This window comes from Neofelis nebulosa, chromosome 3 (genome assembly GCF_028018385.1).
Source record: "Neofelis nebulosa isolate mNeoNeb1 chromosome 3, mNeoNeb1.pri, whole genome shotgun sequence".
Taxonomy (NCBI): domain Eukaryota; kingdom Metazoa; phylum Chordata; class Mammalia; order Carnivora; family Felidae; genus Neofelis; species Neofelis nebulosa.
The window spans coordinates 45637195-45649853 of NC_080784.1; the positions used below are offsets into that span (position 1 = coordinate 45637195).

Genomic DNA, 12659 nt, shown 5'->3' on the forward strand with positions numbered 1-12659 from the left:
TTTTGTTAGGTTCATGTTGGCTTGGGATAGCTAGTACATTTTAGAGAAATTCCAGAACTGTGTTTGTTCTATAACAATTAACTGTGGTGATAGCTTGGGTGAAGGGGTGAAAATACCTCTTCAAACTGAATACCTTCATCAGCCAGCCCTGAGCTTCCATTTAGGGCACTTATATTTTAGCTTTTAATGTTTATTTGTTTTTGACAAAGAGAGAGACAGAGACAGAGCATGAGTGGGGGAGGGGCAGACACACACACACACACACACACACACACACACACACACACACACACAAAATCCAAAGCAGGCTCCTGGCTCCGAGCTGTCAGCACAGAGCCCGACGAGGGGCTCGAACTCACAGACTGCGAGATCATGACCTGAGCCGAAGTCGGACCCTCAACCAACTGTGCCACCCAGGCACCCCCATTTTGGCTTTTAGACTTTAAAACTGTCTCCTGACATTTGTTACGTTTACTGCGTATTGCTCTTCACTGTCCTCCCAACCCTTCCCACAATTGTGGACTTGTGAATTTGAGTTCGTGTCACTTCATGGGTGTGTGCTTTTAAGAACTTTGTGCTTATTTCCTAACGTTGTCATATGCACACTAAAGTAAATATAGGTATGTTTCATCGGTGATATTTTTTCTTTTTTTTTCTTCCAAGTTTTTATTTAAATTACAGATAGTTAACATACAGTGTAATATTATAATATTTCAGGTGTAGAATTCAGTGATTCATCACTTAACATACCTGGTGCTCAAGTGATATATTTTTCTAGAGTGAAGCGTAAGGGTTCTCTATTAACTTGTTTCTGACTAGAGGTTCAACTGATTTCGGTAAGACTAAGCTACTTGGAAAAACTTAAGTTAGTCTCCACTTGATTCTGCTGGTAGCTTTGAATGGCAAATGAATACTTTGCATCCTTTTTTTTAATGTAAATTGGCTTCATTCTTGGAGCTAGTTTTGATCTGCTTTTGGTACAGAAATCAAACTTTGTCACACGCCCCCCCCCCCCCCCAGGGAGTGCTATTTAAATGAAATTTGAGATAAAACTAATCTTTTAAAAATGAAGATCTTAAAAATATATATATTTACAAATCACTCCTTTATTCCATTATGTTAAAAATACCTAAAATTGTACCTGCCTCTCTCTGCTCCAAATTGCTTATTGGGTACACATTGTGGTCACCGTGAATGTCAGATTTCTGTGCCTAAGGATATTCTTGTCTTTCAAGACGTGTTGACATTTTTATCTTTATATTAGGGTACTGTACCAAATGAAAATGACTTGAGTTCTTTTCCTATGATAGGGATAAATGGAGAGGCTATTCAGACCAGAAAACATTTTGTTTTTGATAGAAAATTGATACAGATTCTTTTTCTTTTTTAAATTTTTTTTTAACTTTTATTTATTATTGAGAGACTGAGCATGAGCATGGGAGGGGCAGAGAGAGGGAGAGACACAGAATCCGAAGCAAGTTCCAGGCTCTGAGCTGTCAGCACAGATCCCAACGCGGGGCTCAAACTCACAAACCACGAGATCATGACCTGAGCCAAAGTCAGACGCTCAACCCACTGAGCCACCCAGGAGCCCCCAGGTTCATTTTTTAGTGATACGCATCATATGGAGTTAGACAAATAGTTGTTTTTTGTTTATTTTTTACGTAATCTCATTCTACATTTTAGAAGACATCCTGATGACTTCATAAAATTGCTCTGATAATGGCTAAGATGATAAATTAACTCAATCAAAGACCAAGTAAAATTCAAGCAAATTATGAACATCTTAAGCTGTCTTTAGAAGTCAATGATTCCATTTGCTAGTAATCAACTATTTTTTTATTTTTCCTTATTTTGAAGGGAATTGGTAACAAAACGGAAATAAGTGTCAGGGGACAAGACAGACTTATCATTTCCACACCAAACCAGAGAAGTGAAAAGGCAACTCAGAATATATCATCTCCTGAAGCAACATCTGGTCCTACAGGTGAGTAATGAATGAAAAATATATGGACGCATTTTGAGGTGTCATAATTTTGTTTTGGTATAAAATGGTAGCTGTGTTCCTAAGAAACTTTTAGTTACCAAATCAAATTGTATTTAAAAAATTAAATTATAAAAGCAATTACTTCAGTAGGAAAGAATGGTTTAGGAGCCAGGGAGCTTTATTCATAGTAGGATATTTTTCCTACAGGAATTTAAGTAATAGGAGGGCTCTGTACTTAAAAGAACATAGTTATGAAATCTGTACACATTTCAGTAAATGCACCATTTGATTATTTCTCTTTGCATGAGAGTTAACAGCTTTACTTTTCTAGCACTATTACACATCCTTAGACCATTTCCTCCATCTCTTATTAGAAACTAATTAACAGATGCCTGTGCTTTTTTTATTATTAAGTATGCTTAGATGTTTGGAACTAAGGGACTAGGGCCTAACTCTCCTATTTTAATCTGTTCTCTGATTAACAGATCCCATTAATTGAGAACCAAGCTATATTATTCTTGCTTAAGGGAGAAATGCCTAGGGGCACCTGGGTGGCTCAGTTGATTGACTGTCTGACTGCAGCTCAGGTCATGATCTCACAGTTCCTGGGTTCAAGCCGCACATCCGACTTCGTGCTGACAGCACTGAGCCTGCTTCGGTTTCTCTGCCTCCCTCTCTCTCTGTCCCTCCCCTCCTTGTGCTCTTGTTCTCTCTGTCAAAAATAAACAAACATTAAAAAAATTTTTTTAGGGGCGCCTGGGTGGCTCAGTCGGTTAAGTGGCCGACTTCGGCTCAGGTCACGATTTCGCGGTCCGTGAGTTTGAGCCCCGCATCAGGCTCTGTGCTGACAGCTCAGAGCCTGGAGCCGGTTTCAGATTCTGTGTCTCCCTCTCTCTCTGACCCTCCCCCGTTCATGCTCTGTCTCTCTCTGTCTCAAAAATAAATAAACGTTAAAAAAAAACAAAACTTTTTTTTTTAATTTTTTTTTACAACATAAAAGAGAAATACCTATATTTAGTAAGATTGTGCCTTTCGAATGGTCAAAATAATTTTTATTAAGGGACTGACTTAACTAAGATCATATAGTTTAACTGAGTATCTGGTGGGTTTGGTTTCTATAACAGTATTGCGGATTCATATGGTCATCAAGAAAAGAGTTAGATTGTCAACTGGTTTGGTCATTTGGAATCTTAGTTTAGGAGAAAGAAGTTTGTTTCATCTTGTTCTTTTAAATGGTTTTTGGAATGAAATCAAAGAATGAACCAAGTAATTTTATAGAAAAGGATTAAAGTCTTGAGAACTAAGGTAGTAGCCTTCAATCAGTAGTAACTCAGGCAGAATTGAGATGGAGTGGCACTAAAGAGCCAATATTTTTTGTAAGGGAAACTTTGAGTAAGATTCTTACTATTATAAGAGCTAAATAAAAGTCATTGTTTGAGAAAGAAGTTGGGGTAGCTCTCTTAAAATAAATGAGGGGGGCTATAAGACACGGTGAGGTGGTGGCAGGGAGATGGGACAAATATTGGATGGAGCATACTAAACATTATACCTTTATCCAAAATTGAGTTGGGAAGAGAAGTTGGAGTAAGGAGAGTGAAGTCCAGAACTTGTATCATTTCAAAATACTATATAAAAAAATGAAATTATGATTCTAAAGAAATGAATAAATGGACTTAAAAGATTTTGCATTAATTAGCCATAATTGAAAACATTTGTTCCCTTCTTTGAAGATTAAAAAAATGTCTTTGGTGGGAGGTACCTGTGTGGCTTAGTCAGTTGAGCATCTGACTTCGGCTCAGGTCATGTGCTCATGATTCACGAGTTCAAGCCTCATATCAGGCTCACTGCTGTCAGCCTGTCAGAGTAAAGCCTGCTTTGGATCCTCTGTCTCCCTCTCTCTGCACCTCTCTCACTTGCACTCTGCCAAAAATAAATTGGGGAAAAAAAAAAAATCTTTTGGCCTCGGCTTCCCATAGTTAGGTATATCGTTTTTTTTTTTTTTTTTTCCAGTTTGGTTATCTTTTAAACTGTTGGTAATTTGTCTGAATTTAAGTGTGATACTTAGCTAGGGGGATCTTTATTTAAATATTTATATTCTAATTAGGGAGAAAGTAATCTTCATATTAGACTGATCTTAAATATTATACTTTTTTTAATGTTTATTTATTTACTTTGAGAGAGAGAGAGAACATGAGCAGGGGATGGGCAGGGAGAGAGAGGGAGAGAGAGAATCCCAAGCAAGCTCTGTGCTGTCAGTGCACAGCCCAACTTGGGGCTTGATCCCATGAACCATGAGATCATGAGCTGAGCTGAAATCTAGAGTTGGACGCTTAACTGACTGAGTCACGCAGGCGCCCCTATACTTTTATTTTTAATGGAGCTTTTTTTCCCTTCCCCTCAGCTACTGAAGATTCATATTGTCTTTTTCCTGTAAGACTTAAGTTCTGCTATGATTTCTTTCTTTTTTTTTTTTTTTAAAGTGAAAGGTTATACTGAGTTATTCCTTAGGCAGGTACTGTATTTAGGTTGTAAATTAATGAGTGCTCTAAAGCTTTGACCTTGGTTTAAATTTGGTTACCAGCTGTGGTTGATGAGCAGATTTTGCCTTTTTAAATGACCATTTTGCTTCTTGTGAAAACAACTTCAGTAGTTGAAAACCGAGAAAAGAGACTTGATCTCTCTTCAGAAACCAATAGTGTCATCTCAGTTGGTGTTAACTACTTAGGAAGAATTATTGGGCCTTTTCCTAGTAAATTTAGAGGATAGATCGAGTATCTGGTACTGCTAATTTCTGTGTTTTGAAGAATTGTATTTGCATTTCTAAGCTATTTTCCAAATTCAGAGATGATCACCTCCTCTCTCTTAGGACTTAAACATAGTACTTTTTAGTGGTTTTAAATGTAGTAGAATTTATGTGTTCTTCGGGTAGCTTTCAGAACAATTTTAAGAAGTCATGTTGCCTTATTTTCTCTAAGATAGATCAAATACCAAAATACCATTTGTACTTGATGGAACAGTTATGTTGACATCCTTCAAACAAGTAAAGCTTTTTGTTTTAAGCAGTTCTTATTTCTGGGATACTCAGGTGACTGTGAGGGTAGGAGATCTGTTGTCTTGGTAAACATTTCCTTCAGTGTAAGAAGAGTGAGAATGAAGGAAGGAGCCAACACCTTCATTTGTGACTTCTCTGGTAGAGATTAACCACAGCTGAGAAACAATATATTCGTGTCAGACTACCTCTCCTTCCTCAGAATAGAAGTAGTGGGATCCTTCTTTGTTTTGGCTTTGAACTAAGGTGAAGGAAACCATGTACACACAGACAAGCACAATGAAACCACAAAATATGAAGGTAATGTGGAAGGCTTTATTGAAGTAGCTTCTGCCTGCTTTGATAGGAGCTTTCCCCTGTGGCAAGTGAAAGGTGATTATTGTCTAGGAAGGACCATTTGGGTGGTCCACGCACTGAGAAGGTGGAGAACAGCTGTGCTGAAGGCGTCATTCCTTCTCAGGATCACAGAATGAATCCTTCCTGATTTAGTGTTCTTTCAAGTTTTGGTCTTCAGTCTAAGTTTTATCCTTTCCAAAATGGGGTCCATGTGAGTTCTTTTCTGTTTATTTCCAAAGAATTTTACTGTTTAAAAATTAATAGTTTCTGTTTTACTATTTAACATGAAAAAACTTGCTAATTTGTTTCAAATAGTTTTTCATGACTAATTATGTCTAAAGTATAACAATTCCTTGACATCCAAGTTAATGATTTGGTTTTGGCCACACCCTTTACTGCTTTTTTCTCCTTTGTTGTTAATAATATAACAGTAGCAAAAACTTATATAAGTGCACCAGCACTGTTAAGCATTTTACATATAGAATCAATTTCACTCATTTGTTAAAAATGCTAACTATGTAGCACTGATTAAATTTTTAATGATTTATAATTAAAAGAAAGTAAAAAACAACAACAAAAGTGATAGATAAAAAAGCAGGGGATTGGGCCAGATCTTAGTTACATAAATGTCTAGTCATCCTTAAGTGAGTTTTTATTTTTTGTTTCTTTAAATCACCTCTTAGGCTCAATAGAAAAGAAGCAACAGAGAAGATCAATTAGAACTCGTTCTGAATCAGAGAAATCCACTGAGGTTGTGCCAAAGAAGAAGATCAAAAAGGAGCAGGTTGGCTTCCTACATGTAGAGAGTTAAAACATTGTATTTGTAAATGTTGTGGCTTATATGGTATCTTAAAAGAAAAAGAAACTTTCCCCACACTGGGTTTCCTTTTTTTGGACTATTCGTATGCTTCTGTCCTGGTGAGTTCCAGTGCCCAGTTCTAATACAACCATCCCTGTGATTCTGCTTCAAGCATTTTCACAGAACATAGTCAGACTACAGGAGATGGGAAGCCAGTGGTACAAGACTCTTAAAGAATTCCTCACATTTATTTTGAAATTTCTGTTATGAGCAAAATGATTTCATGTTTTCACGATTTTTATTTGGAACCATCACTGAGTCACCCCTGCCCTTTTAAATTTTGATTTTTTGTTTAAGCTGCTGGTATGTATTGTTTTTATTTTTTAAACAAATCAAATTAATTTAACTATGAGAGTTATATTTAAGACACAGATAATCATAGATGATCTGGTTTTTCTGTTGGTATCACAGATTTTTTGGAATGTTATTTTCCCAGTGGAATGGCACTCACCTGTGATTGGTCTATCAGAGAAACACTATTAAAGTAAAAACAAAAAAGAGGAGGAACATTTGACTGCAAGGTATTAAACCAGTGTAACCAATATAATAATATACATATTAAATTACCTTTTTCAAAGAAATTTTAAGAAACCATTTTTCCTTTAAATTAAACTCACAATAAGAATTTTTCTTAATTTTCTAAAGTAGAAGAATACCCATTTTGTATAGCCCAGACAGCTGCTATTAAACAAAAAGAATTCTGGATAGAATTTGTTCCAATAAGCTTTATATTTTTAAAACCACTTAGTATGGAAGTGTGGACTTTTCTATTCAAATTGTTTCCTTCATAATTTTAAACTTCCAAACTTAAAAGGTAATTTTGTGGGTGCTCTATGGCATCTCCAAGCATGTAAAACAATTTTCCCAGAAACATTTAACTAAAATTTAAATAATGTGCTAATTTGTCATTCATTTATCATAATTAACTTTCATACTTAGGAAATTATATTCCAAAAAATCTTTCTAAGCTCTTGCAAATCTATAGCATTCATTTACAAAACAAAGTTGTGATTTTTCCAGCTGGTTCCCAAATTCTGTGACCAGTCAGTTTAAAATTAATAAGCAGAATGAGTATAAAAAGTGGGACAAATTGTTAATGCCACTGTGTTAATAGTTAGTAGTAGAACAATACCAGTGATTGTTTTAGAAGATTTTATATTTGTATTACTAATTGTATCTTATAAAAACGCTTCTGTTGTATGTTTTTTTACCTGTTGTAAAAAAAATAAAAATTTTTTTAAAAAGCTTAGAACAATCCTTAAATATTTACAAAATGTGTTTCAACATGCATATTTCACCACATCTTAAAGAAACATAAAATTCAACTCATAGCTAAAACAGGAACTCCTCCAAACAGCATCCTTTCTTTAATTCCAATGGTTCAGTCCTCAAATTACCACGTGTTGTACATATACATTGGCAGAATAACTTCTGATCTCGCTCTCCTAATGTAGGATCAAGACACTGTTCATAAGACACTCAAGAAAGTGCTTTTGCAATATCACAAACTTATTTTCTTAAGTTTGTACTAGCAGCAAAAGTATTGAGCTTCCAGCTGTATGGAGCCCTGTAGCACTCTCTACAGAGAGGGTCCTGATTCCCAGCAACTTAGCTGTGAGTGCAGGCGCGGAAGGGTCTTAAAGTGGCGTGAGTTACATTAACCTGAGTATCATAGTAAGTAAAAATTTATCCTAACGTCTTTGGGGCGGGAGGGGTTTATAGCAACATCGGGGCTGGTTGCAGAAACAACCCCTCTCCTGCCTCCCAGACACTGAGAAAAGGATTCTTGTTCTCTTCATATACCAAGGGAATGGTGGGAAAAGTCTTTGCTAGAAAGCATGTGGCTGTGTGTTGTCACTTGGTATTCAGCACAGGCAGCTAGGATTTAAACCCTCCCTGACCTTGAGACAGAACTTTACCCAGAAGATGGGACGGAGTTCAGATTACAGATACATTAATCACTCATCATTATTTAGATTGATGGAAGTATTGTTTTTTCCCTCTGTTAATTAAAAGTGAAAAAAATTCATTGTTAATGGTATATTTTTCTGTCCATACAGGTTGAAACAGTTCCTCAGGCTACAGTGAAGACTGGATTACAGAAAGGTGAGTTATTATAATGTTGCCTTGCATTTCCTCGATTAAAAACCAAATTTTAAGAATTACTTATTTGTACTTCATGTATTTTTGTTTGTCTCTGTAAATCACTGTTGTTGCTCTTCAGTCAAAAATTTGTGTGAAATTGAAGTATTTCCTGGCGTGTGCGTGTGTGTGTATGTGTGTGTGTGTCTTTTAGAGTTGATCTTATTCTGTACCTCCCATGTGTAAAGTCTTACTCGTTTCGGTAAATTGGAGAACACCATGTAGACTTGATACTGTTTCCAACTTTTCTCCATAAGATTCTGGGGTTTCACTGGTTAATAAACTAGGGATGTGACGAATCCATTTTTTTTGGTATTCGACTGAATACCGAATAGTAGCTATTAATGTTTATCAAACATGGACTATGACAAATCAGACAAGACAACCTGGTTGAAAAAAATCTTGCCACGTTTATTTTTACAGTGCTGTAAAATCTTTTTTTTTTTTAATTAAAATGATTCATAGCATATTTATGGCCATTATTAGATGACCTTATGCAAATCTATTTGAGATATGCACAAAGTTTAAGAAACCTTAAACTTATATCTGTATTTTCTGTGTGCAATTTGACTACAGTACAAACTCCATAGCATGATTCGTGCATTTTTGATGAGATCATTCAAACTGTATTTAATACCTGTAGTTTACTCTGGGCAAATTGCATTATTTTAAAAAAAAAAAAAAAAAAAAACACCAGCCTCTCTGCATTCTCGGGGAGAAGTCTGCAGCGATGGTCTCCGTGGAGATCCTCAGCAGAACTGAACAGCCTCTCGGAGGGAACACTGCTTGGCGGAGCTCCAAGAAAAGACATCGCGATCGCTGCGAGATTAGGAGGCCTGATTGCGTTGTGTTTCCACCATTCCACAGGGTCGGCGGACCGGGGAGTGCAGGGCTCTGTCAGATTCAGTGACAGCTCCGTCTCCGCAGCGATTGAGGAAACTGTGGACTGAGATTCCTGTACAATTTCATCCCAGAAACTCCAGACTTGTAGTCTCCATGCAAGATTTCTTTGTCGGCGGCTCGATAAACAGTTTCTTTGTTTTCAATTTTGATTTTGCCAATCCTCATTATTGGCATCTTCCTGCCTGGTTTCTTCTTCAAGACTCTGAACAATTGCTTTAACATTCAGATGATTTTTTTTTTTTTTTTGGTCTGAGCTGGATGGGTACAGCTTAAATCATGGGTCCAGCCTAAAACCACCGTTTAACGTACACTGATCAATTTCAACATGGACTGTTTTTGTTTTTTTGTTTTTTGTTTTTAAATAAAGCATCATTAATGCACATCTGCAGGGTTTTGCCAAACAGCCCAAATTGTATACATTACAATCATTAAAAGCTCTTATTTTTTTTAATATTAGTGCCGTTATCATGGAGAACAGCATGGCAGCTGTCTTTGGCAGTCTGTCATTTTTCTAGCATTTTCAGAAACTCATCGGAAATGGCGGTACCTGTGTTTCCCTTCGAAAGCCTCTCAGTACAGCACTCCTGTTCCTCTGTTAAAACTCCTTGTTAATCCAGTGATCTTTTAGGCCAAGGAAATACTTTGTGGTGGTGTTCTGGGTCCACACACCAGCAATGAAGGAGATAGATTTGTGTACTTGTGTTTTTTAATCAGCGTTAACATGGGCAGGCACCCTCATTTATAGATGTAAGGAAACATTCAGTGAAAAAACTTGTAGAATGGGATGTGATAACAAGGTTCCAGTAATCTGAGCAGTCTAAAGAGGCCCACATCCTCCACCACAGAACATGGCTATATACCAAGTGCTACTCTCACTCAGCCTGTTGCGGATCTTCATGGCCTCAGGAGACTTGTTTCTCCATGGTCTCTTCTGGACTGCACACTTCCACCATAGCTTGCTGGGCTGATCTAGATGTCTGTTTGTTGTATGGAAATTTTGGGGGAAAAAAAATCCAAAACAAACTGTGGGTTGAAATATTAACCGTCTCCTTGGTTCCCTGGTATTCACCGTGCCTGATCTGCACATTTCATCGTGGCTGTTTCTGTATAGCCTATACTGCATTAGCCCAAGAGATTGTTGCTTTGTAACTTTTTGCACTATTGTTTTGGCTGGATTTGTATTACACACAGTTTTAAAAAAAAAAAAAATTCCTCACTATTCTCTGCCTTTTTTTTTTTTTTTTCATATTTATTCCTTCCCGCACAAATTCCACATAGAGGCCTCTCATCCAGCTCTTCGTTGATTTGGCTGCACTTGAACATTGATTATCCGTTCCAACCCTCAGCAATGTGCCTCCTAAATGGCATGACATATGTAGATGTGCTGCAGCACTTGTTAATGGTCACAATAAATGCCACTTCACCAAGGAAGTCTCAGATGAACAATTATGAACATCCAAAACTTGTTCGGGGGGCAATAATCAACTGAATTGCAAAATTCGGGGGAAAATGGCACTATCCGTGTACGAATCGAATACAAATCAAAGATTTGTCACATCCCTAATAAAAACAAGATGGAGATGTCTCTGCGACCATATTTGTAAGCTACACAGTGTGTTGGGTTTTATGTCTTCCCCCTCCAAATTGAATGGTTCTCTGGATTGCTCCAAATCAATCGGCTATCCTGTAGTTTTGATAGAATTGGTTTTTAGCTTGGAACTTGGGCTCTGTCGACGGAAAATAGCTTTAGAGCAGGAGCACTGAATTAAATGTTTTTAATAGAGCGGTTGTAAATTAAATCACTCACTATCAGGAAGGTCAGAAGTTTATGAAGTTTTGACTCATGACTTCAGTGTTACAAAGAGAGCTGTGCTTTTTTTTCACACTACAGATGAGTCTGAGGAAAGAAAGAATCTCCCACAAAAAAAAATAAATAAATAAAACTTTAAGCACTATTTTAGGATTAATTTCAGTATGTTGTATTAAGGTGCCAGCGAGATTTCAGATTCCTGTAAACCTCTAAAGAAAAGGAGTCGCGCCTCCACTGATGTAGAAATGACTAGTTCAGCATACAGAGACACGTCTGACTCCGATTCTAGAGGACTGAGTGACCTGCAGGTAAATATGTTCAAGGTTCTGGGCACACTGCTTTTTCACATTGAAAAATGAAGTAACAGAATACATTGTTTGACTTATTTTGGGGGGCTCGGGGAAGTTTTTAAATACCCAGGGAGCAAATCATCTTGGTTCGTTTGTAACTTACAAATGTCTTAATTTTGCTGATCTCTTACATAACAGAAGCATTGCTTCTATGTTTTTAAGTTTTAACTACAGTTTCTCTCAAAACACCAGGCATATACTATCCAGGGATTTTAGAAAGGAAGAAAAAGAAGTTGTATCAAGGTTTAGTTGAGCAAATCTTGCTAGGATTTTCATAGCGCCTAACTTTGAGGAAACTTTTGTTTTATTTTTCTTAACAAGTGTTATGTTTTCCATGTAGGTAGGCTTTGGAAAGCAAGTAGATAGCCCTTCTGCTACTGCAGATGTAGATGTTTCTGATGTGCAGTCCGTGGATTCAAGTTTGTCAAGAAGAGGCATTGGAATCAGTAAGAAGGACACTGTGTGTCAGGTAGGCAAGTGACAAATAAGCTTGAAATAACTGCTCTAATATTCTGCCAATAATATACTTACCTTCTGCTGGAGAGAATATTATCTTCCTAAATTATACTACTTTAAAGCTATAGGTCTAAAAGTTCTTTTCTTCCCTTTCCGAGTTGGAAATTTTATTCATATGCAATGCTAATCTTGATTGTGATACTCAGTTCTGAATTAGAAGTAAAAGGAAAGGATCACCTGGCTGGCTCAATCTATAGAACATGTGATTTAATCTGGGAGTCATGAGTTCAAGTCCCATGTTGGGCCTAAAGTTTACTTAAAAAAAAAAAAAGTATGGAAACCAATTTGACAATAAATTTCATTTAAAAAAAAAGTAAATGACATATGATTGATTTCAAAAACATTTTCTTTTTTTTTTTTTAAATTTTTTTTTTTTCAACGTTTTTTATTTATTTTTGGGACAGAGAGAGACAGAGCATGAACGGGGGAGGGGCAGAGAGAGAGGGAGACACAGAATCGGAAACAGGCTCCAGGCTCCGAGCCATCAGCCCAGAGCCTGACGCGGGGCTCGAACTCACAGACCGCGAGATCGTGACCTGGCTGAAGTCGGACGCTTAACCGACTGCGCCACCCAGGCGCCCCTCAAAAACATTTTCTTAAATTTAAGTTGGTATTACTTTTTTTTTAAGTTTATTTATTTATTTTGAGAGAGAGAGAAAGAGAGCACACAGGAGGGACAGAGAAAAAGAATCCCAAGCAGGCTCTGT

General features: G+C 37.0%; 1 protein-coding gene across 8 annotated transcripts in view; it reads left to right on the forward strand.

Annotated features, from left to right (window-relative positions):
- NSD3 (nuclear receptor binding SET domain protein 3) overlaps positions 1-12659 on the forward strand; it is a 119081-nt gene that overhangs the window by 65400 nt on the left and 41022 nt on the right. For 7 of the 8 annotated variants that reach the window (XM_058720661.1, XM_058720663.1, XM_058720660.1 and 4 more), the window contains exons 7-11: positions 1861-1987; positions 6056-6156; positions 8292-8337; positions 11264-11394; positions 11777-11905. In XM_058720661.1, coding sequence (XP_058576644.1) covers positions 1861-1987; positions 6056-6156; positions 8292-8337; positions 11264-11394; positions 11777-11905 — 534 coding nt within the window. Of the gene's footprint in view, positions 1-1860; positions 1988-6055; positions 6157-8291; positions 8338-9240; positions 10885-11263; positions 11395-11776; positions 11906-12659 lie in introns of those variants that run through there. The other variant, XM_058720667.1, reaches the window with a different exon arrangement.